General features: G+C 44.0%; 1 protein-coding gene and 1 long non-coding RNA gene across 6 annotated transcripts; one reads left to right on the forward strand and one right to left on the reverse strand.

Annotated features, from left to right (window-relative positions):
• Nucleotides 1–5: 5 nt before the first annotated feature.
• ERLIN2 (ER lipid raft associated 2) lies at nt 6–19,082 on the forward strand. Of its 4 annotated transcripts, XR_014794503.1 has the most exons (14): nt 22–110; nt 754–852; nt 1,308–1,429; nt 2,732–2,813; nt 3,770–3,816; nt 4,937–4,998; nt 6,045–6,170; nt 11,308–11,381; nt 11,543–11,601; nt 12,183–12,274; nt 13,173–13,262; nt 15,075–15,154; nt 15,783–18,144; nt 18,201–19,082. XR_014794503.1 is itself a non-coding variant. In XM_084877775.1 (13 exons), exons 2-13 carry the CDS (start codon nt 820–822, stop codon nt 15,981–15,983), a joined length of 1,068 nt encoding a protein of 355 aa, XP_084733901.1. In that variant the 5' UTR covers nt 22–110; nt 754–819; the 3' UTR covers nt 15,984–19,082. The 4 variants fall into 4 exon arrangements, 3 of the variants coding, with proteins under 3 accessions (XP_084733902.1, XP_084733901.1, XP_084733903.1); XM_084877775.1 differs by having other exon boundaries at nt 15,783–19,082; XM_084877776.1 differs by lacking the exon at nt 754–852 and having other exon boundaries at nt 6–110; nt 15,783–19,082.
• LOC311619437 lies at nt 4,468–25,650 on the reverse strand. 2 transcript variants are annotated; one of them, XR_014794504.1, is made up of 3 exons: nt 25,237–25,650; nt 24,972–25,135; nt 4,468–4,616 (listed from the first exon to the last, which is right to left on the reverse strand). It is a non-coding gene; the product is annotated as an uncharacterized lncRNA (long non-coding RNA). The 2 variants fall into 2 exon arrangements; XR_014794505.1 differs by lacking the exon at nt 4,468–4,616 and adding an exon at nt 11,596–11,864 and having other exon boundaries at nt 25,237–25,519.
• Between the last annotated feature and the right edge of the window lie 33 nt (nt 25,651–25,683).

The following is a 25,683-nucleotide window of genomic DNA, read 5'->3' on the forward strand; positions in this document are numbered from 1 at the left end:
GGCGTCATCGCCGCGACCGGCCCGGAAGGAAGTGGCGGGCGGAGGGGTGTGGCGGTTTCTGCGGTTGTGAAGGGGTTCGGACGGGTACGGAGCGCCTGGAGGGACACCCGGTACGCGGCCCCCGCCCCTTTAGTGCGTGCATTGGGCCCAGCTGCTGCACCCGCCCCCCCCCCCCCCCTGCAGCCTCTGTCCCCCCGGAGCGCGACAGCAACCCTCTCTCTCCCGAATCTCTCTTTCTTTCTCTCTCTCTAGCTCCCGAGCGGGACCGGGCAGAGGCGCTGGGAGCCCCGACCCCTACCCTGAGCTCCGGGGATGCACGAGCTTCTCTCTAGGAAGGGGCGCGCGGTGGGGCGGGGGTGACATCCGAAGGGAAGGGCGTTTGCGGAAAGGACGCAGCTGCAGATCCGTAGCCGGAGGCCGCCCAGGTGAAAGGAGCGCCTCGCAGGTGCGCGCGCCCCGCTCCTCTGAGCCCCACGAGGTGGAACCCCGCCCCGCGCGCGCTGGCTCGGGCGCGCTGGCTGTGAACTTTGGTGCCAGTTGCCCTGGTTGTGCCAGATCGTTCAGGGTTCCGGAAATGAGTCTCTGGATGCCTAGTCTTTTGCATCCCGGTGCCCGAGCACAGTGGGACCCAGTGGTCCAGAGTCTTTCCAGCCCGGGGGACTCCCTTTCTCTAACCCTGAGCTTGCAAAGCACCGGTCCGGTGCATGGGAGGGAGTGTGGCTTCGGTGTTGGTCGGAGCCCTCTCCCGTTTAGGACCCAAAGGGAGTAACCGGGAAGGTGGACCAAGGCCAGAGAACCCCACCTGGGACCTCGGTTTGCATGCTGTCTCTGCCGCTCCAGCCTCTGAAAGAAGTAAATAATGGTTTCCTTTGAAGTGGCAGGCAATTAGGACCGGGGGAGGCTCCGACCAGAATTACATGCCACACAACTGCCTGTCATTGGACTTCCTCTTTAATTTGCGCCAACTGGCCGCAGCTGCCTCCTTCCCTTTTACCAGCATGGGCTGCTCCTGTGACAGCGCGTTTGCTGTTCACAGGAAGGGAAGGCTGTGTTCTGAACGTTGCCCAGCTGGCACCGGCTCTTCCACCGGCTTGTGTGGAATCACTGCCTCTCCCGCGAGGTGGGGACTGGAGCGCCACGGTTAGGGAATGGCAGTGGGGATGGAGGGCGCTGTGGATCTGGCCTCGTGCTCGCACAGCAGGCTCGATGTGAGCCAGGGAGCTCAGCTTGGTGCGGTGCCTCTCGCTGTCACAGCTCCTGTCCTGCAGGGCAGACCAGACACGTTTTCCCCGTATCTTTTTCCCTAGGATACAGGTCCACGGATGGCTCAGTTGGGAGCGGTTGTGGCTGTGGCTGCCAGTTTCTTTTGTGCAGCTCTCTTCTCAGCCGTGCACAAGATAGAGGAGGGGCATATTGGGGTGTATTACAGGTAAGGCAGAGACACGGAGGAGCTTGCAACTTTCTGTGAAAGGACTCTTTCCTAGTCACTGTCTAGCAGATTCTGCTGAATGTCTGTGTTTATGTTTTGTTGAATATGGAAGTCTTTTGGTTGAACTTTTGTGTTAGTGACCATGGGTATGGGGAAATACAGGTGTGTGTGCGTGCACACACACACACACATATACACACTCAAATGTAAATATGAAACTTAGTAGTCTAAGTTGATGGATGGCAATTGATAACTGTATATAGAGATTCAGACAAAACCTAAAGGCAGCCAGAGCTTCTTGCAGATCATCTCTGAAACGTTGTTCTCTCCGACATCCCTGTCAGCATCTTGGTGCCACAAAATTCCCTCTGCTGAGTACCAGTTCTTGATGGCAACTTGAGAAGCTGGTCTCCTCTGCTCATTTGGACCTACTCTTTAAAATTAACATTTCAGAAAAATGAAAGCCCCTGCAGGTTGATTTATATCGATCAAGGCAAACCCTAAAATAGTGGTTCTTATAAGTTCATTATGTCACTATTTATTTCGTTGCTCCTTTTTTTTTTTTTAAGTTGCTTTAACTTTATAATGTAAAGCAAAGAAGCACTTATGTGTGGGATTGCTTTCCGTTTAGAAACCTCCATAACCAAGTTTTTTGCTTGAAGTCTTTATGGCCCCTTCTTATTATGTGCCCTGTGATGCTTATTTCCAGATTGCCTCTAGCAAGTTCTAAACGTCTGGTTGGGTTTCCCGCTCCCCTTTAATTATTTCTCCCTACCATCTACTTACATGTCCCCCCCAAATGGCTTTTAATTTTATTGCCATTTTCAAACAACTTAATTAGAAAGGCAACGCTACTGACAAAAATGTATATTAAAATGATTTGTAAAATAAGATTATTCTTTTGGTGTTGGTGTCACTGGAATCCAACGCTAGTGCAGTTCATTGATTACTGTATTATTGGATTTAAAAGTGCCCAAATGGATTGCCACAAGTTCAACAGACACAACAAAGTAAATTAGACTTCTCTCAAATATAGCCAGGAATTCTGCTGCCTTTACTCCACTTAGCCTGAGTGCCTCTTTTTCTTGCTGTGAAAGCATGAGTAACGGTTTTATGTTTTAGCATTAGGCTTCCTAGAATATTAGGGTCTAGCTGGGAGGAAGGAAGGGATCTGTGGATGTGGCTCTGGCACTTTTCACTCCATATTAAACATTTATGGGGCTGAAGGGAAAATTGGCCCAAAGAATATCAATGTAATAGGTACCTCCTGCTAAACTGAACCTGCCCCTCTCTTCTCTGCAGAGGCGGTGCCCTGCTGACTTCCACCAGCGGCCCTGGTTTCCATCTCATGCTCCCTTTCATCACATCATATAAGTCTGTGCAGGTATATTTGGCTTGTATGGGATGGCTGGACAACTGCAGATTTGGGGTGTTGGCTAATGCATGATTTGGAATTAGTTAGCCATTGGGTGAGTGTGATGCCTTTTCAAGGAATCATTTAAGAATAAGTTTCACAAATACGGAGAATGAAGCTCCAATAACTCTGAAGCTTTTCTGATTGTTGGAGTAGTTGAATGGAGTCCTTGCCGTGGCCCATCAGTCCAGCTAGGAAGTATTTCTTCACTTTCAAATAGAAGAACCTGTTCTGAATGTATAGAAGGAAAAGTAGAGTGTGTATGCCTGTGTTTTAAATCACAGGCTACCAAGATAGATGGAAATAAAATATGGAAATTTTCTTGGTTCGTATTTGAACTTCAGAGATGAGAACATAATTTTGGGGAAAGACGAGGGAAGTTGAACTTGGTGAAGGGATATGACATCTAAAATAGGAGTAGGATTACTTACGTTAGACTAGCCATCTTTGAAGTATGTCCAATATCCTGGGATACTTCATCAGCATTATCCTTGTAAGTTTCTTCTGCCATATACTCTGCTTTATGGTTTTTCAAAGTTCATTTATGCACATTATCTCATTTGGGTCTCACAGTGATCCTGAGAATGGGCTGAGCAGGTGCTATAAGCTGAGACAGGTTAAGTAAAGAATCTGTTTCAAGACCAGTAAATGGAAGAGGGGATTCCTGGTCCGGGATCTTTTTCACTAAACTAGTATTACCCAGCTCATTCATGTAGTGGTTCATTTATGGTGAAAGCTGGCAAAGTATCTTTCTTTGGCTAGTCTCACACTTTGTAAGTCAGGAGGATTCAGAGGGGTATTCATGGTTAACAGAGACAAAGCTCAACCCAAATAGTTACTAAAGAACAAGGACATTTGGGATTCCAGAAATAAGTTACTTGTTTGTCACTGCCCATTACAGCATTTTGTATCTCCTCTATTTCCAGACCACACTGCAGACAGATGAGGTGAAGAATGTACCTTGTGGGACTAGGTAAGGTGCCTGGAATAAAGCTCTTACGCCCACATAAGAGAAAGGGCTGTCGGGCTGGCTGATGTAAGAGACAGTGGAAAGGGAGTCACCTCTTGGTTTTATCACGTTCCCTGCTCCCCTAGCTCCCTCTTCCGATTCCACTAGGTGGCAGAGTGCAGTAGAGAAAAATCACAGAAGTTAGGCAGGTTGGGAAGGGCTTCAAATGCTGTAAGAAGTTTGAACTTTAGAAGTGAGGATCCTCTAAAGGTTTTTAGCAGATAAGTGAGTTGATGGAGGAAAATAAGTTTAGCATAACTAACTATAGAGAATGTCTTAATGGTGGGGAAGGCCTTAGGGCAGGAAATCCAAAGATGACATCACTGTAGTGATCTGGCTGAAAAGTAAAGGTCTAAACCGGGATAGAGCAGCACAGTAAACAAGTCCACAGGAAACATTTGGAGAGTCCAGAATTGGAACAACCCACGGGATAACAGGTCTAATCTTGGCACGAAGTCATATTTGGACGGGCATTGGGTTGAAAAGAGGCTTAAAAGACAAACATATACAACAGTGACCCTTAATTAGAACCTGGTCCAAAACTAATAGCTATAAAAACTTGATGAAACCATTATTAGTCAACGAGGGCTGCCATCACAATACCACACACTGGATGGCTTAAACAACGGAAATTTATTTTCTCAAGTTATAAAAGGTCAAAGTCCAAGATCGAAGTGCCAGCAGGATTGGTTCCTGGTGAAGCCTCTCTTCCTGGCTTGCAGTTGGCTGCCTTGCTTTGTTCTCGCACAGCCTTTTCTCTGCACCTGGGAGAAGAGGAGAAAAAGATGTCTTTTTTTTTTTTTTAACAAGTGCAATCAGTTACAAGTCCCACCCTTATGACCTCATTTAACCTTAACTAAGGGTCCCATCTTCCAGTATAGTCGCATTGGGGGGTAGAAATTCAACATACAGGTTTAGGAGGGCACATAATTTAGACTATAATGGGAATCATTGGAGAAATTTGAATAAATGAATATTAGATAATGTTAAGGAATTATTGTTGATTTTTAGGTTTGGGAATGGTTGGTTTTGTGACTATATTTCAGAGCTTACCAGTGACTTCTTTGTCCATTCTTCCTCTTAGTGGTGGTGTGATGATCTACTTTGACAGAATTGAAGTGGTGAACTTCCTGGTCCCAAGTGCAGGTACAGTTTTCCAGTTGACCCCTATCACCAGCTTACTTTCCCCAAGATGCAACCCTAGTGTCTGTTGCAGCACCTCAGGAAGGGAGAACTTCAGTGTCTGAGAAAGGTTTTTGGTTTTTTATTTCCTTTTTATTGAATTTACTAGAGGGCCAGTGCACACATTCGTGCACAGGTGGAGTCTGGCCCCAACCAGTGCAGATTGGGGCCAGGCCTGTCAGGAGGTGGAGATGGTGGGAGGTTGGCCAGCTGGCTCACCAACAATCAGGGCCAGGCTGACTAGGGGGGAGGGGCCGTAGGTTGACTGGCCAGCCCTGTCCCTGATTGGTGCAGGGAACCAATCGGGCAGGGCCAGCCAGGGGGGAGGTCCCATGGGTGGTTGGCTGGCCAGCACGGCCTCTGATCGGAGTGGGGGCCTGATTGGGAGTGGAGGTGGCTGGGGGAAGAGGCCACGGCCTATAGGGATGGTGGGGGCCCATCGTGGGCGGGGCCAGCCAGAGGTAGAGACAGTTGGCCAGTCCTGCCCCTAATTGGAGTGGGGGGGTGGGGCTACAGGAGGTCGGAGGGCCAGTCCTGCTCCCAATTGGGGTAAGGGGAGAGATCAGTAGTGGGGCCAGCTGGGGGAGGGACTGTGGGAGGTTGGCTGGCTGGCCCCACCCACGATCAGGCCTATTACCTGGTGGCAGTGGGCATCATAGTGACCAGTTGTTCTGGTCATTACAATGGTCTGGTTGCTGGCTTTTTATATATATAGATTGGGGTGACACTAGTTAAAAAAATTATAGTGGTTTCAATTGCACAATTCTACAACACTGTATTGTGTGTTCAACACCATTTACTCTCCTCCACCTCTCTGCACCCCCACCGCTCCTGTCAATCAGCACACTGTTTACATCCTTTGGTATTTTTTTTGCATAATTCCTCCACCCCCCTCCCAGTGCCAGTCACCCTTCCCAACAGCTGTCATCCTGCTCTCTCTATATGAGTCTGTCTCTATTCGGCGAGTTTTGAAACCTGCCTTTTATTCTGGAATCTCCCTTCCCTTCCAGTATATGATATAGTGAAGAACTATACTGCCGACTACGACAAGGCCCTCATCTTCAACAAGATCCACCATGAACTGAACCAGTTCTGCAGTGTGCATACACTTCAGGAGGTCTACATTGAGCTCTTTGGTAAGAAGTCTCTTCTGATCAGAGCCTGCATTAACAGCCTTGCTTCCCCCCCTTTCCCCCCCCCCCCACTGCCTACTTCTGTGCTGCCCATAGGGTAGGATGGGTACTGCTGGACAGCAGGTGTTAAAAGATCCAGTGCTCAGGAACAGGTCACAAAGGGCATTCCCAGAAAATGCTGGTGGCAATGGAAGATCACGAGAGTGGTTGAGCTTTGGGCACAGAAGTAACAGTGGACTACAGGACTCACACCTGGCCAGAGTTAGAGAGCTGGAATGGAAATGTGTTTCATGGTCCCTAAAATGTTCTATAATGAAGACAGGCTCAGTTCTAGAAGAACCTTAGAGATTATCCAACTCAACATCCTTATTTTAAGATAAGGGTACCAAACCACAAAAAAAGTCGTAGAGCTAATTGTTAGCAGCTGAAGCTAGAACCTCCCTCTTCTGGCCGTCACTTTGTGTGCTATCCATCACATCACTGAATGAAAGGCACCCAGGGAAGGGTGAGGAAAACGGGACAGTTCACCTTTAATTCTAGAAGTGGGACAAGGACCATAGCCTCTTCATGGGAGTTTTACTTATTATTTTACTTACAGAAATGAACAGGAGAAAGCTTAGAACAAAAAGGGTCTACAACCTTAAGGAGACATTTCTTGTCCTTTTTTCCTGATCAAAGTAAAAATAACCTGACTTCAGCAACAAAGGAAGGAAATATTTCAGTAATTGTTATAGCTGTTAGGTGGGAAAATGTTCTATTTAAACTTGTTACTGGAAGTTGTCTAGTAGCCAGTGCTAAAAGTAAATGGCTTTTCAACCCATAGTACAACTATTCTTGACACTAGGACTGGACAGTTATTTTTCCCAGGAATCTTCATAAAAAGGACCCTGAGTGAGAACATTTTTAGAGTACACGGAAGGAGGAATCATTGATGTTGCCAATGGCCTTAATTAAACAAACAGCCTTTTGCACTGTGTTTCAGATTTGGGAAATTATCAGAATCACTTTTAATTTTCTGCAGTAGAAAATGAATCTTAAATTCACAATATAGGGCTTAGAATCTTTTATTGGGGTTCGAGTCAGTGCACTTTTAGGAAAAATTTGGTAAATTTGCTATATTTTTTAACCTCCAACCAATAGAATTTTATAAAATATTATTAGTTTTCTTTCTAGCCCTTGTTTTAAAAACATGTGCCATTAAATCAACATTTGAAATTAAAAAAGACAAAGGATCTCTAATTTCCATGAAGAGGAAATTAAAATATGAAATTGTTTTGCATTAGAAAACTTATTATCTTAGTAAAGTATAGCTTCTGTACAAAGGAACTGAGAAAATGTGATTTGCTTTTTTTTTTTTAATATATTTTATTGATTTTCTACAGAGAGGAAGGGAGAGGGATAGAAAGTTAGAAACTTCGATGAGAGGGAAACATTGATCAGCTGCCTCTTGCACACCCCCTACTTCGGAGGTGCCCACAACCAAGGTACGTGCCCCTGACCGGAATCAAACCTGGGACCTTTCAGTCAGCAGGCTGACACTCTATCCACTGAGCCAAACCGGTTTTGGCCAATTTGCTTTGAGATATTTTTTATTTTTTGAAGTTCAATCTTGCCTGAAAGCTCTGTTTTACTGAAACTATATTTGCATCTGTAAAGGAGACACTATAGTCTCTAATCCTATTCCTTAACAATCAAAAGTTTTGTTTCCTCTAGTTCCCTCCTCTCAAGACTCCTATCCCTGACTTTCTACACGATTACATAGTTCTCATCACTGCTTTCTCTGACACATCCTCTTTGCCCATTTTATAAAAATACTAGTAGTCCAGTGCACAAATTCGTGCACATTGAAAAGAAATTAATTAGAAGAAATATTTTAATAATCGCTATTTGCCCTTTCTCTATAATAGAAGTGTCAACCAAATTCATGATTAACAATGACAGATGGAAACACACATGTGTAATTGACATAAGCGAGAGCTTTATATATAAGACTAGAGGCCTGATACACAAAATTCGAGCCAGAATAGGCCTTCCTTCGCCTGGGGAGAAAGGCATGGGGAAGGGGAAGAGGAATGGGGGGAAGGGGGAAACATTTCAGTAATTGTTATAGCTGTTAGGTGGGAAAATGTTCTATTTAAACTTGCTACTGGAAGTTGTCTAGTAGCCAGTGCTAAAAGTAAATGGCTTTTCAACCCATAGTACAACTATTCTTGACACTAGGACTGGACAGTTATTTTTCCCAGGAATCTTCATAAAAAGGACCTTGAGGGAGAACATTTTTAGAGTACACGGAAGGAGGAATCATTGGTGTTGCCAATGGCCTTAATTAAGCCAACAGCCCGGCTACTGGCACCAGCTTCCCTCTGATACCCGGGACCTGGTCTTCCTTCTGGCCCCGGCTTCACCCAAAAAGAAGTCCGCAATGATATCCAGTATAATTAACATATTAATTTTTTATTATTATAGATAAACTTGCTTAATTAGATCTGCTTTCTGATTTGCTAAACTTTTTCCAGCCCAGGGAAGCACCCCAACTTCTCTTTCAGGTCATTGTGAGCAACATAGCAGTAAATATCAACACGAAGCAAATTATTATTATAGATCATGCAGGGAGAACAAAGGGTAAAATATTTAACTGCAGCAGTGTTTGACTATATTCTGTGCAGTGAGAAAACCTGAAGTCATTTTTAAGGTCCACCATTTCTTCTTTTCAGTCAGGTCAATTTTCTAAACTTTCTAAATCTCTGTTTTCCGGCTAATGAAAAGAAAATAGGATTCTACCTATTGTCCTATCTACCTACTCCAGGACTTATGTTAGGTTCAAATGAGATGAGGCACGTGAAAACGCTTCACAGGCTTTTGGTTACAGTGTGAAATGTTTGCACCTGGCTGTAACGCAAGTCATGTTCTTGGCTGAAGAAACTCCAAGGAGCTAGTCACTAGGGAGAGGAAGGCAGGCGTTGCCATGTGACGTCATTACCCAGCACCCATTTCTAGGCTGGGCTGGACTGTGGGCTGCATTTTGAGCCATGGAGTCTTGGCAGCATTGGCTGCTATTTGGTGGGCTATCACTCTGAGGTGGTAGTGGGGCCTGTGTCCCACTTGGGAGAAGCCATGTGTTGCTTTGTCAGCACTAGATCTGCCGTACCGTCTATACTAATAAAAGGGTAATATGCTAATTAGACCAGGTCGACTAGACATCTTCTGGGCATTCGAGTTCCTTCCAGACAGTTAGAGGGCCACCAGGCCAGCAGGGGGGCAGTTAGGGGGTGACCAGGCTGGCAGGGGTGCGATCAGGCTGGCAAGCAGAGGCAGTTAGGGGCAATCAGGCAGGCATGTGAGCAGTTAGGAGCCAGCGGTCCCAAACTCCAAGAGGGATGTCCAACTGCTGGTTTAGGCCCTATCCCGCAGGGCAATTGGACATCCCTTGAGGGGTCCCAGATTGGAGAAAGTGCAGGCCAGGCTGAGGAATGCCTCCCTCCTTGGATGAATTTCATGCACCAGGCCTCTAGCTTCCTTATAAATGGGAAGTGCGCATCACGGCCACTCCTTCATTGAGCGTCTGCCCCCTGGTGGTCAGTGTACGTCATAGCAACCAGTCAGATGGTCAGAGGGACACTTAGCATATTAGTCTTTTATATAAGTATATAATCTAGTACTTGTTCAAGAGTTTACCTGGAGAACCTGTGTATACTTGATAATATAACTTAACTAACATTTATCAGCATAACTGTAACATAAACAACTTATTACTAGTATTACTTTGGTAATAAACCCCATTTCAAAATATTTCTTCCACATTTTCCTGAAAGTTACCAGCCCAGGGCCACAGGTTTCTACCTTGACTCAGATATAATTTAGTCTGATAAATAACTGTGTTGTTATAAACTTACAGAGGATATAGGCCATCTTACTTAAAGTTTGGTGGGTATTCTATTTAAAATAGAAAATGTAAAATGTAATGTTTCTCTCCAGCTGTCAAATTGTTAGGCCAATGTTAGGTGCAAGGTACTGCCTTTATGGGCATTTCTCTCAGTGCCTAAGAGGCTCATGGGAGCATAACCAAAAAATGGAAACATTCAAATCCCTTGCTCACTGATACGACAGTTGAAAAAATTACTGTTTTAAACTATAATATTCAAAACATATAATTAAGCAAGTTCGTTATTTTGGTTACTAACTGGCTTGAGCACATCTCAGCCTCCATGGACTTCCATCTATAAAAGGCAGGAGTTAAATTTGCCATTTCTCAAAGTTCTCCTGTTTGGGCATACAAGTAAGTGACCAAGAATGGCCACTTAAAGCAGGTGGCAGCTGACAATAAGGGAGGTGATTGAGTTTAGATGCCCCAGCCTGGTTTCCTGGAGTCTTTTTCTTGGTGCCCTTCTAGGATCTTATTGAGGCTCTCAGGCCAGAGAAGGCAGCCTGGTGCTGCTGTCCTGGGATCACAGCTAGAAGGGGAATCAGTTATAGCTCTTCCTACACTTGTCTGTGAAACGACCCACATGTGAATTCCAGGCAAGGGAATCGGGACCAAAGCAAACAACACATCAAAAGACTTGGACTCGTTTCCAGAACTGGAAATTTTTATTTTCCCCTTGTGTCATTTGATGGAGTTCCTAATGGAAATGGTCTTCCTTGGGGCTTCCTTGACGTCAGAATCTGTTTTTCTTTTAGAAACAGCTAAAATTACTAGATTTAATGTGCTCGGCTCTTTTTAAAATATTTAACAGGGCCATTCCATATTCTTTCTTCATGAGAACTGGGTGCCTGTCTTCCGTTTTGCTCCTGTTGTATTGAGAAAGACTGTTGCCTGACTCGAGAAATGTGCTGGAATTATTGTTCTTTTCCTTTTTAAAGCTCAGTCCTCTTTTGGGCGAGGTTGATATTTTCAATAACCTAGGGATTCTCTCTTGAGGCCACAGGCAAAGGATATGCTCACATCTAGCTGAGTAGAGGGACTGCGGGGCATGTTGCTCCGAAAGTCTTGCTGGAGAACTTCAGGTTTCTGGGCTACGATAAGCACTTTACCTTGGGAAGGCCTTTTGCTTGTGAGGTGCATTCTTTACCTCTACCCCGTATTCCCCTCGACCCTACTCGATAGTGTGACCGCTCCTTTTCCTGTCTCTCTTGATTCCAGATCAAATTGATGAAAACCTCAAACTGGCTTTGCAACAGGACCTGACCTCCATGGCCCCTGGGCTTGTCATCCAAGTAAGCATTGCCACCGTGGGAGCGTCCCCTGATGAAGTTGCATCCCCTCTTTCAAGGGATGTCCTTTCTGTGCAGGAAGATCGAGGAGCAAGGGGAAGCTGCTTACCTTGGTCACCCTCACCTTCGCCTTCTCATCAGGTGCTCTTTTTATCCTTCCCCAGGCTGTGCGGGTGACAAAGCCCAATATACCTGAGACGATCCGCAGAAACTACGAGCTGATGTGAGTATCCTCTGCCTCAGCCGTAACCACCACTCTCTCCCACCTCCCCCAAATCCCATCCCAGAGTTAACGGAAGCTCTGCCATGCTTTTAATCTCCTCCTTGAGTACTTGTCACAGCCCATTGCACTGTAGGATGGAGCAGGTGTGTCAGGACGGTCACCGGGGCTCTGTAACTGTGATTGAGAGCCACGGAGAAGCCCTTTTGAGCAGTGATGCTTTTAAAGGGACCAGGGGGGCCTTTTCTGTGCTTCATGGCTCATGCCTAAGAAGATAGGAGGGAAAGACAATTAAGTGGGCAGGCAGGTGTATTTTACTAATGGCCACTTAAAGCAGATGGCAGCTGACAATAAGTAAATTATGCTCTGTTTCCCACAAATGACTTATTTTGGAGGAAGAGCAGAGCCGTACTACTGTCGGCAACAAATTTGTTTTTACCTGGGACATTGAACAGCCTACCAGGGGAAAGTAAGAAATCAGAGTTTCTCTCCTCAGAAGAGTTTGGCTTCTCCAGGAGACAGTGAGGTTCCTCGGAAGCTTTTCCATAGTGGCCTCACAATTGTATACTCTTATTCCCCTCCAGGGAAAGTGAGAAGACAAAGCTTCTCATTGCAGCCCAGAAACAGAAGGTGGTGGAAAAAGAAGCTGAGACAGAGCGGAAGAAGGCGCTCATTGGTCTGGATGTGGTTCTGTGACCCCCTTTCAGGGCAGAAGGGCTGGGGACGGTGGGGAGAGTAGAGGAAACCTTGGGCACAGTTAGACCACGTGGTTCTCTAAATCCTTGCCACACATAGGAGTGGCTTTCATACTCCCAGAAGCAAAGCTGAAATTGTCAGATCATGGCCTGGGTGATAAGTTTTGAGTTTCCAAATACCTCTCTCTCTTTTTTTTTTATCACCTGATATGCTTTTTATTGGTTTTAAAGAGAGAGGGAGGGAGGGAGGGAGTGGGGGGGGGGAGCGGGGAGCTATAAACAGATGTGAGAGAAAAAACTTTGATCGGTTGCTTCCAGTATATACCTAACAAGGGTTCAAACTCACAGCCCGGGTATGTGACCAGGAACTGAACCTGCTGTCATTCCATGTGCAGGACGATGCTCCAACCAGCTGAACCACACGGCCAGGGCCTACATAATCATTTACCTCTCTTTACTGAGCTAAAGCACAGAGAGGCTAAATAGCATACCCAAGGTCATAGGGCAAGTTAAGTGGTGGAACTGGGCTCAGATACCAGGACCCTGCTCCAAACCTGGGTTCTTCATCACTGTACTGGACCATCAACAACGAACCTGACTACTGCCTAACATGAGGTGGCAGGAAGAAACTTTTCAGAGAGTACCTTATTCCTTAAAACATTCCTTTGGGAGAAATAACCCTCATGACTTGAGAGGTTAGGATTTGCTCCTTGCTTTCATCAGGGTAACAATTCTCCTCACTTGGGCCCTGTCTCCCCAGTTACTGTCTTGAGCTGAGGTGGTTTGTGCTTACTGGTACACTCCATCTGACTCAAGGTGGAATTGAGTCAAACTCTTGAAATACCAGCTCTAAGCCTTTTCTCAACTTGATTAACATAGAGGCAGAAAAGGTGGCTCAGGTTGCAGAAATCACCTATGGACAGAAGGTTATGGAGAAGGAAACTGAGAAGAAGATTTCAGAAATTGAAGGTAAGTGAAATTAATGCCTGGATTTTCCTTAAAGCCATTTTTTTGTGGGGGGGATCATTTCCTTTGCTCTTTAAGCCCCATTCTAAGATCTCTTGATTTATTTGGAACATCACTATTTCTCTGCTTTCACTTTGGGGAAGATTTAGCATTAATTTTCCACTTCAGAGAGCATTCATTCATTCGACAAATGCTAGTTGTGTGCTATTAGGCACTTATGTTAGGCATGAGAAAAAGGGTGGAAAGCTCTGAACTGGGAGGTCCCTGCTGCCATGGAGTTCGCAGTCTGGCAGTGGAAGTAAACTAAGAAGTGGCCAAAATGCAGCTCTCTCCCTCCTGCCTTACCCACCCTGCCTGAGAAGTCTTCGAACTCCATAGCTCTGGCCTCAGCCTGCTCTCAGGTTCTCTGTAGATGTTAAGCCGAGTGTGAAGACAGCACCTTTTCAGCACCAACAACAGGAGCTGGAGGGAAGTGTTCCTTTGCTGACTTTTCTCTATGTCACTCACCTTCAGTTCCCTGCCCCTCAGCCCTCACCTCATTCCTATCACCCACCTTTTTCCTTCACATGCTATATTCTAGGGCAGAAAGGGGACCTGAAGACCCAACTTCAGGCTACTACAAAATGCTGTGTCCAGTTACACTCATTATGGGGCCTGCCAGCTTTGCAGGAGCCTATTGGGGAGCCAGTTAGGATTTTGAAAATCAGCAGCAGCTCATTAGCGAGCCCTTAGCAAAGCAACACATTTTTATTTCTTATAAATACATGTATCAGGTGCTAAGGCCAGTTAAGTCAGTTGCTCGCAACCCAAACTGCAGTCAGACTGTAGGCTCCTTCCACCCAGAGTCAGGCTGAGGGTGTGCAGTAAGGACCCAGCCACAGACTGACCTTTCCTCCTAGGCTTTTTGCTACAGATATTACTCACAGGACACCAAAAATTTTGCATCAACTTGAAAGCTAGTCTTGGCAGATTGAGAAAATATATTGCTTATGTAGTAGAAGTTTAAGTAGGTCTTAAACCAAACAGGTGTTAGTCTGGACCATGGCTTATAATTCTCTTAGAGTTGTGCCAGCTTAACCCCTGTTAATTAGAACCTTTTTGAAACAGTTAATGGAAAGAAAAGGGAAATGAAGTTGGAGAGGGACCTATTTCATGGGAGTCAGTGTTAGGGTGGATCCGCCTCGGGCTGTATTCTTAGGCGTTTGCTGTGTAGCATAAGAGGGATGAGGTGGAAAGCTCTGAACCAGGAGGTTGAGGCAGGGTCCCTCTCCAGACCTGGAAGTACAAACAGAATAAGAGTGCAGAAACAGCCGAAACCGGTTTGGCTCAGTGGATAGAGCGTTGGTCTGTGGACTGAAAGGTCCCAGGTTCGATTCCGGTCAAGAGTATGTACATTGGTTGTGGGCACATTTCCAGCGCGCGGGGAGGGGGGGAGGGGGGAGGGGGGGAGGTGCAGGAGACAGCTGGTTGATGTTTCTCTCTCATCGATGTTTCTAACTCTCTATCCCTCTCTCCCTTCCTCTCTGTAAGAAATCAATAAAAATATATTTTAAAAAATAAAAAAAGAGTGCAGAAACAGGAAGTGTCTGGGCAGCTGTGCTTTTCTCAGTAATGCTGTCAGATAAGGTGTTGGCACTGCAACAGACCTCCTCATGACCCACCTCAGGGAGATGCAGGCAGAGCACTTTACCCCTGTTTCACAGATGAGAAAGAGCACTCACCCCAGGGGCACAGAGGCACCCGGGGAAAGTTACAGGGACCAGACCCAGGTTTCTGGCGGCCTCTGCGCTTCAGTTCACTGCGTTTCCCCCTCAGACGCTGCGTTTCTGGCGCGGGAGAAGGCAAAGGCTGATGCTGAGTGCTACACTGCTATGAAAATGGCCGAAGCGAATAAGGTAAACAATCAGTGCCGCCTGGCAAAGAGAACTCGTATTTGGGTTTAGGCTGATTTTGTTTGTTCCATTGTGGAAGTGGTAACTCCTGTGCTGTGTGGGACAGGTTCTTCCCTTTTCCTTAGCAGTGTCTTGATGGAAGTGTAATTTTTGTGTTAAAAATGTTTGTGTGGCCGAGACCGGTTTGGCTCAGTGGATAGAGTGTCAGCCTGCAGACTGAGGGGTCCCCAGTTCGATTCTGGTCAAGGGCATGTACCTTGGTTGTGGGCACATCCCGGGGGGGGGGGGGGGGGGGCGGCGGTTGCAGGAGGCAGCAGATTGATGTTTCTCGCTCATCGATCTCCCTTTCTCTCTGTAAAAAAAAAATCAGTAAAAATATTTTTTTAAATGTTTGTGTTAAGAAACATGGGAACTCCTCTAAAACGCTTGCAGCTCTAGCCTTGAAGAGCTGAGATGACTCCCTCCTAGAGAAGTGGTTACCCTGTCACTAATGTAACAATGTGGCCAGGAAAAGGAGAGAGGGCATGTGTCTTTGACTGAGACCCTGTCCTTATGACAAGTGAAAAAGTGTCACCCATAGTTTCCTCTAATCTGGCTCCATCTGAGTCGTCTTTACTTCTTACTTTTGCAGCTGAAGCTAACCCCTGAATACCTGCAGCTGATGAAGTACAAGGCCATTGCTTCCAACAGCAAGATTTACTTTGGCAAAGACATCCCTAACATGTTCGTGGACTCTGCAGGTAGTCTGGGCAAGCAGTTTGAGAACCTCGCTGACAAGCTGAGTTTTGGCTTAGAAGATGAACCCTTGGAGGCAGACCCGGAGGAGAATTGAAAAAAAATTTTTATATAACCTCAGATGACACTTAAAGAGATCTTTATTTTTTAATGATGAACCAGGATGCCCCTCCCTCTCACACAACCTTCTTTGACTGTCTTCCAAGTACTGTGGTGAGAAACAAAGAAATGGACTTAAATCTATCCCCATGGGAATGAAGGGCAGGGATTGATGATTTTGGGATATTATTTCTGCAATAAGTAGGTTATATGACTTCTGTTAAGATTTGTAAACCACAGGTTTGAACTTTGACCTCCAGGCACTAATTATAGTCCTTTGAAGCTGGCTTAATTAAGGATGCTATCATTAAGGAGTGGGAAAAATAGAAGGTGTTGCCTATTTTTAGGTGATTTGATTTCCCTTATTTGGGAATACACAGTCCAGATTTCTCTCCCCTGCCTCCAAGGTGGGAGATGCCTCTAGGTGAGGCTCACACTGAGCAAATAAGTGCTTGTAAATTTGCCAGGAGAGCCGTGGGGAAGCATCTGCGAGTTTGGCTTTCCTGGTGTTTTTGGCAGTGCATGCATGAGTTATTTCAGAGGGATGCTCTTGAGCCCCCATAAGGAAGAACCGGTGCTAGATTTTGCTAGCTTTTCTCTATACACTACCCTCCTTGCCCTAGGGATTAACGTGGTGGTTTTGGACTACACTGCCAGTCAGGGTTTGGTCATCACCACACAATTCTTTTTAAAACTTTTAACCTATTCTGTGATTTGTGTTTTTTTCCCCTCTCAGTCTGTTCAGTGGTTCCAGTCAGCATCAAGAAGACAGGAACAAACAACTCAAGTATCTTAATAGCTGCTAAAGTGGGATTATTATGTCTGTTAGCCACTATCATACTTGCTTGGCAAACTTTGTATGTTCCTTGAAATCAAATATCTTTTTTTTCTTTTTTTCTTTTTTCAATCTGCATCCAAGGATATGTATTGTTGTTTTTATTGATTTGAGAGAGGAAGAAACACGGATTGGTTGTCTCCTCTGTGCGTTCTGACTGGGGATCAAACCTGCAGCCTTTCTTATGCATGGGACCATACTCAACCAGCTGACCACCCAGCCAGGGCGAGAGCAGGCGTCTTTTTATCGTTGTAAAAAGTCAGAATTGAAGAGCTCCTTTGAAAGAGAAAGGAGCGTCATTTTGATGTATATGGCTTGTGTTGGGAGTTTATCTGGTGTAGTGATAGCACATGTTTTTAAGTCCAGGGCTCTAGGCAGCCACACAGGAATCAGACTAAATGTTCAATTTCTATGGACAGCTGTGTAGGAGCAAATCAGAGTTCTTGCCCAAGTAACCTGGGTTGCACGGGTTGCATCCAATTCTGTTCAAATGTTTTCTTTTTCATTACTAATTAAGAAAAGTTTGAGTGACTCTGGAAGATTTGGAATAGGGAAGAGCAAACATGAAAGAAGGTTTTCCTACATCTTGGAATTGGAGTTGGGCATGGGGGGCCGGGGTGGGGGGGGGGGGGCCGCCTATAGAGCCCAAAGTGTGTACTAAATTATTGAGTGCAGCTATCTGGAGTTAACTTGCAAGCATGTTGCTATTCTCCATGACCAGCTTGGGTTTAGGATTTGGCCTTGTTATTAGTAGCTACCCACCCACCCCACCCCACCCCCAAAAAATAATACTCCCACTATACCCCCTTTCCCCTCAGTGAAACTAGAATGCTACTTTCTGGCTCAAATCCCCACCTCCCCGACTCCCTCCTTCTTTTTTGGTCCCATGCCCAGACCTCTAGTTTATCAGATGGCCCCAGAACTCATGCCAGTTTGCTCCTAAGTAGCAAGTTTGGGGAACAGCCTGCCTAGGAAGAAACAAAGTGTCAGGTGTTTCCCTTCTCTTTTCTACTTTTGGGGACTAGAATTCTCAAACCACTGGTCCTGATCACACTGTGCAGGCTGCCAAATGTTCCTGAGAGGGATGGATGTGAATGTGCTCAGAAGGCCCGCAGTCTCCCAAGACCACTGCTAAGCTATACACCCCCTACTCCCATTTCAATGCCATTAATCACTTGTTAGGAGCAGCATATTTCATCTGAATCCCTGATTTACATATTTGTCTGCTCCCTCTCCTCTGAGACTTGCTACCTAGGTCACAGTAGACCCTACTTCACTACAACTGGAGGAGGAGCAAAAGTATCTCAGCCTCTTAGAATAGCGCGTTTGCTCAGATTCTTTATGTTGGAAGCCTCTAAAACTAACATCCTGTGATGATAGCTTGTCCCTTGCACTACATACTCTTGGACCACAAAAATCAGCATCAATAAAGTCCTGCAGCCCCTGCCCCCTCTTTGCTAATGTCACTTCCCCTTTAAAATACAATATATAAATGTTGTAGTACCCACTAGTTTAAATCCAGTGGTTGTCTGCACCTGCCTGAATAGTACGATCATGGAATCAGCTCTTTCCTTAGCATGGGATAGCCATGTCTGTCAGTGTGACTTTCTTGAACACTTATTAGAAAATCTGATCTTAGCATTTGAATTCTAAATACATAAAATGTGATTGCCTGCAATTTTGTAGGCAGTAAAGTCGTGGCTGCTATTTATAAATGGAACTTCAATCAAAATAAGTAACTGTTTATAAAATTCAGTTTTTGTAGGATTTTCCAAGGAAAAGTCACCTTGGTTGAATGTTTCTCATTAAACTTTGCAGAAGTGATTCATATTCAGTACTGTTTTTAATCACTTTTTATATAAGAACAGAATGTTTACAAGGAAGCAAGAGTTTGTTAATAACTTTTATATAACAAAATAAAATAAATTTGGAGGTACCTATCATCATATTAAGTTGAGAAAGAAAAAAAATCACTGAAAGAATTTTTGTAACACAGCAGGTCCTCAAATAACATTGTTTCATTCTGCGAAGTTTTATTATACATTGATGAGATGCCATAGGAACTTATCTCTTGTTTATGTCACCTATTCTAATATTCTAATATTAGATTCTTGTTATAGAAATGACTCTAAAACAAATGATATGCTGTTTTAATTGTCTTGGGTTGACAGCTAGAGGAATTGTTTTGGACAACAACAAAGGTGTGAACTTATGTCTTAGTTTTATTTTCAGTCTTGCTAAATAAAATGAGTCTTTTATTTACTTTTTTATTAAAGCGAAATTTAGCAATAGCTAATATACTTACTGTATATTAATCAAAAAAATAAGTTTTATAAGTGTTTTGTTGCAATTTCTACGGGTCTAACTTTCAACACTGGTAAGTTTGTCACTGATAGAGAGTAAATAGTGGAAATAAGATCATCATAAATACTGACTTATTTAAGTTTAAGATGTACAGATGCTCTTCAACTTAAATATCATTTAGTTGAAAATATATTTATACACCTAACCTACTGATCATTATAGCTTAGCATAGCCCAGTGGTCAGCAAACCGCGGCTCACGAGCCACATGCAGCTCTTTGGCCCCTTGAGTGTGGCTTGGTGTTAGGACCACTTATTCAAAAGAGACTCGCCCAGGCTGAAAACTGACTTCTATGCATGGGCCATGAAGTTTCAGTTGCACAGTATGTGCGCGCCCGAACATGGTATTTTGTGGAAGAGCCACACTCAAGGGGTCAAAGAGCCACATGTGGCTAGTGAGCCGCGGTTTGCTGACCACTGGCATAGCCTATCATAAATGTGCTCAGGAACATTTACAGCCTACAGTTGGGCAAAATCATCTAACACAAAACCTATTTTTAAAAAGTATTGAATATCTCATGAAATTTATGTGTATCACTTTGGCACCATCATCAAGTAAAAAAAAAGTCATAAGTAGGGGACCATCTGTATCTTGTGTAGCAGCTATTCTGAATCTATGAACTTAGCCACTATTCCTTTAGTTCCATTCAGTAGGGGTCTAGCCACTGTTTTTATTGTCCTTTATAATAAAAGGCCAGAGACAGTGACAACATCACAACCATAGCGACCGTTAGACCAGAACCACCATGGCCCCTCACCGGGCTAGCCCTGCCCACCAGCAAGTGGTTAGAGGTGATCATGCAGGCAGAGTGGTTAGGGATGATTAGGTAGGCAGACCAGCGGTTAGGGGTGATCAGGTAGGCAGGCAAGTGGTTAGGGGCAACCAGGTAGGCAGGCTAGCATTTAGGGACAATTGGGTAGGCAGACAGCCCCTTGATGGGCTGGCTCTACCCCCAAGCAAGTAGTTAGGGGCCATCAGGCAGGCAAGCAGAGTGGTTAGAGGCAATCAGGGGGCCAGTTAGGGGCAATCAGGCAGGTAGGCAGGTAATTGGTTAGGAGCCAGTGGTCCAGATTGCAAGAGGAATGTCCAACTACCGCAGGGATTGGGCCTAAACCAGCAGTTGGACATCCCCCAAGGGGTCCTGGATTGGAGCAGGTGCAGGCCAGGCTGAGAGACAACCCCCCTCCCGTGCACAAAGTTCATGCACCAGGCCTCTAGGTTTTTTTTTTATAAAAACAATAATAGCCAATCATTTTGTGTTAGTATTTCCATTCCTTTTTATTATTATTGATTTTGAGAGAGAGCGAGAAAACATCAGTGTGAAAGAGAAACTAATCAGCTGCCTCCTGTATGCACCCCAACCTGGGGTAGAACCTGCAACCTGGGTATGTGCCCTGGCTGGGAACCTAACCCACCACCTTTTGGTGTCCCGATGACACTCCAACCAATTGGACCACACCAGCCAGGGTAAGGATCTCCATTCCTTTCATTTCTCCTTTTATGTAAGCAGGTGATTTAATAAACTAAATCTAGTTTCAAAGAGCTCTGAGGGTTTAATGACTCCCTTTGTAACTGAAAAATGATTCTTGTTATAGTAATTCCTCTATAAATGAATGATATGCTGGATTAATTGCCTTGTGTTGACAGCTAGAGGAATTGTTTTGGACAACACCAAAGATGTGAACTTATATCTTAATTTTATTTTTAGTCTTGCTAAATAAAATGAGTATTTATATTTATTTTTTTATTAAAGTGAAATTTAGCAATAGCTAATATTAGGATAGATTATATAAAGAAATAAAATATCCCTGCCTAGTGAGTTGAGTACAAGATTGTCCTAAAAATATATTCATATGATTATATATTGATTACATATATCCATTATCAATGTAGAAACAACAAACAACTAATTTGTGAACACTGCATAATTCTTGTTAGGTACTATAGAGATTTATAATTTTAAAGAACCCATATATCACTGCAATTCTGCTCCAAAGAGCAGAGATACTTTTAGTTGCCCCAAAATTCAATGTAATATCAATTCGGTGAAAAAGTCCCATTCTCTACTCTGAAAAGATGCTCAGGCTAGGGTTGCCAAATGAAGAATGTCCAGTTAAACATGAATTTCATATGAACAATGAATAATTTTTAGCATAATTAGCTCCAAAATAATGCATGAGACATACTTATACTAAAAGTTATTCATTGTTTACATAAAATTCACATTTAAGTAGCTGTCTTTTTATTTACTAAATCTGGCAACCCCAGCCCAGGCTTTCTCAGGTTTTTTAATGATGCTCCCAAACTTTATTGGTTTGAGAGCCCATTATACATGTAATCTGAATTTACAATAGAAGGGCTAAATTAAGAATGTAGATACTGGAATTAGACTGCCAAGACTCAAATCCCAACTCTACTGCTTCTGAGGAATAAGGTTTTGAATAAATTCCTTAACATGTCTGGGCCTATTTCTTCATCTATAAAATGGGTTGAATTAATTAAATAATGAACTTAAAGGGATTAACACTGTCTAGTGTGTATATCTGTTCAAAAATACTTATTTTCAGTCATCTGGAAAAAACAGGCTGAAAGTATTAAGTAGGCACTACTAAATGGAAAATCATATGTGATAACAAAATAAGATTACAAACAGGACAGCACATTGAGGGAAGAAATCACTGCAATCCAGCAAACACAGTATTGAGAATACATGCTTCTACATATGTAACGTGTAGGAAACAATCTGGTATGGCCCTATTGAGAGAATTGCTAGTTCCAGGCTCTAATTAGAAAAAATAGATTTGAAAAGGCTAGAGAGAAAACAAAATGTTAAAACCAAAAGAAAAATGTAGTTAAAAGATAAAGCTCATGGGTTGACCACAAGAGAAGCAGAATGGAAATTTAGCAACGTTATGTTTATAAAAGCTGCATAATGGTTGGCTAGGTATTCTCTGACTCTTCAGAGACCAGAGAAGGAAATTAGCTTGCAGAATACAGTGGTTTTTAAGATTTTACTTAAGACTGGCTAAAATTTGAAATGGCAAGTAGTAGCTTTCTGCAAATAGAAAATAAATCCAGGAATATTTATTTTGGTTAAATTTTTTTTTCTCTGATGGTCTTCAGAAATCGGGGAGATTCTGTGGTTTAAATGTCATTCTATCTATATGAAAGATCAGTGATCTCTAGAGGCCCTCCCCAAGTCTAGGGTTCGAGAATCTATATTGACATTTCAGAAGCCAGATGTGACAATGTGTTTGCTGAGGGGTTGCTGTCATGGCTACTCTACCTGAATTCATTTAAACTGGAGCAGGAGCATTCTTTCTCCATTTTTCTTCAGAGCCAAGTAAGCAGGCAACGGTAATTTTCTATTTTATCTTTTTTTATTCCCCCAAAAGACAGTAAGCTCAGAAGGAAACAATTTTAAAATCCAAAAAGGTTTTTTTCATAATTCATGGCCTTACACTACAGGGGTAAATGTTTTAAAAGCTTGATGTCATTAATGGTGAATAAGTATACTAGGTTTTAGATTGTCTAGGAAATCTACTCCTATAGATATTTGGCTTTTTAATCTTTCTTCTTTTCCCCTTTATCCTTGCAAACTATTGAAGAAATTTAAAGACAGTTAACTAGTAATAAAGTGATTTTAGACCTGGATTTTTCAAAGATTAGGTAGTAGGGAAGGATGAAATGTTAAACTAGATGTTTTACGTTCCAGGAAGAGGAAGAGAAGAAAGTAATATAATAAGAAGAAAAAGGTGGAATAAAGTTTATTCAAAAGCACAGCAAACAAATTGTTATCCAATACCCCAAGGTGCGGGTTTTATTTTCAGTCAGGGCACATACAAGAAGCAACCAATGAATGCATAATTAAGTGGAACAACAAATCTCTCTCAATATTCCTTTCTCTCTCTCTCCTTCCATCCCTCCCTCTCAAAAATCAGTAAATGAATAAAAGTTAAAACAGGAGTAAAGAAATTGGAAAATGTGAAGTGATAATGAACTGGAGTCACCATGATCTTTTTGTCCTTGTTTCCATTTTCATAAAGTCATAGAATGTTAAAAATAAAAACCATATTAGAAACAAATTCATAGTAAAGCCAGTGTTACTCATCTTGGTCTCCCCAAGGTACCTTTTTCAGAGAAATACCTCAATAAATATTGACTGAATGGATAAATGGGAGTGGGCAGACTCACACTCATTGAACATTTGCACCTGGTTGGGGGGGGAGCAGTCTTCTAAGTGTGTAACACATTATCTTTTTTTTTAAGGTTTTTTTTAAATGTATTTTGCTCCGAAACCGGTTTGGCTCAGTGGATAGAGCGTTGGCCTGCGGACTATGGAACCTGAAGGGTCCCAGGTTCGATTCCTGTCAAGGGCATGTACCTTGGTTACGGGCACATCCCCAGTAGGGGGTGTGCAGGAGGCAGCTGATCAATGATTCTCATCCATGTTTCTAACTCTCTATCCCTCTCTCTTCCTCTCTGTAAAAAATCAATAAAATATATTTTTTTTTAATTGTAAAAATGTATTTTGCGAGAAAAAGGAAGGGAGGGAGGGATGGAGAGAGAGAGACATCGATCAGCTGCCTCCTGCACAGCCCCACCAGGGATCAAGCCCACAACCCAGACATGTACCTTGACCAAGAATCAAACCAGCAACCTTTTGGTGCACAGGATGACGGCCAATGGCGCCACATCAGCTAGGGCTGTAACATGTCCTCTTGATTGATTCTTACTGAAACTCTGAAGGGAATATTGACTCTATTTTATGAATGAAAAACTGAGAATTTCAGTAATTTATACAAGATCACAGTTCAGTAGCAAAACCAAGATTCAACTTGTGCCACTCCTATGCCACCTCTATCCAATCTTGCTATCACTACCTTATTGGCTTGAAAGTTTAAATCCCTCTCCTAATGCCTTTTTGGGAGCTACACACATGTATGCCATGATGGCTAAGGTCGGGGAGTTGACCTGACCTGTGTTATTTTACAAATAGCATATCACTTTAAGCGTTTCATGCTCACCCAATCCTTGCTATGCACATTCCTTCACTATGGTTCCCATCACTGTAATCCCCTTGTTCCTCCCACCACTGATGGCTGGCTAGCACCCTTCAAGGTTGTATCTATAGCAAACATCTCTCATTTTCACACCATGAAGGGCTATTCTTGTCATTGTTAAATTTTTATCACTTGGGCGGAATAGAAATTAAGTCCAGAAACATTTGAAAACAATGACTCCTAATGTCTCTGACAACCCTAGTTTTGTGTGCCTGGTAAATGGAGACTTCCCCGAAAGAAGTCCTTGATGGCAAGGACCCAAAGTGATCTTCACGGAGAAGAGCATGTGAGATTCTATTTCAGTCCCTGAGGGTCCGGGAAGAGGAGGAGCGAAGAAAGAAAGAATAATTGCCCTTTCCAGTCACCTCAAGGCAACCTGCAGAACAAACTGGAGCCCTTTCTCCAACATAACATCATCCCACTTTTTTAAAAAAATATATTTTGATTTTTTACAGAGAGGAAGGGAGAGGGATAGTTAGAAACACAGATCAGCTGCCTCCTGCACACCCCCTACTGGGGATGTGCCCACAACCAAGGTGCATGCCCTTGAACCTGGGACCCTTAAATCCGCAGGCCGAAGCTCTATTCACTGAGCCAAACCGGTTCGGGCGCCATCCCACTTCTTTAAGTTGAACTAATATTTGACAATCAACAGTACAGCCAAAAGTGATCTCTACTTGCCCACGGCACCCACTATTCCACCATCTGACAAGTTTAGTTTTTACCTTGTTAGTTTAGTCCCTGTGCTGTCTGGCTCCTCACCCCGTTCATGACCATCGCATTGCCTGAGCTGCACCCAGAGGAGCCCTGACAGGCGGCTTCTGGCCACTGGAAACTGGACACCCCCATGAGGCATGCTGCAGGTCAAAGCTACACCGGATCGTGGAAACTAAACACAATAAAAAGAAATTAAAATGTCTCATTTGAAGTTTATTGGTTACAGGTTGAAACCTTATTTGGGTTAAACACAATGTATTACTAAGCTTTTACTTGGTAGGTGCCTCGTCGACATTTTAAAATTTCCTATGTGGCTCCCATGTTTCTTGGACGGCACTCGTCTAGAGGATGACAGGAGGAAACCAACCGTACACGGGAGCATGCCGAGTCTGTTACGTCTCTCAGCGGCTCCTCACAAGAATATCTGAGATACAGAAGCGATGTCCGCCGCCGCCTGAGCTGCTTCGGATCCCAGTCCCTGCGCACAGAAACCCTGGCTCACAGCTCTGCCAGCGGCAGCGACGGGAAAGCGAGAGGCGTTTGGATAGCAGCAGGCCGCGTGTTTTGCTTCAAGAAGGTCCTGCTAGGGCCGGGCCTCTGAAGGGTCTCCAGCGGCACTGGCACGACGCCAGGAAGACCAGGTGCCCAGCGGCCGCGTTGCCCATGGCGACCCTCCCCAAGATGGCCGTCCACGAGGGGCGGGGCCTCGGTTACCCTCCC

This window comes from Pipistrellus hanaki, assembly GCF_964339955.1.
Source record: "Pipistrellus hanaki genome assembly, chromosome: 3".
Lineage (NCBI taxonomy): Eukaryota > Metazoa > Chordata > Mammalia > Chiroptera > Vespertilionidae > Pipistrellus > Pipistrellus hanaki.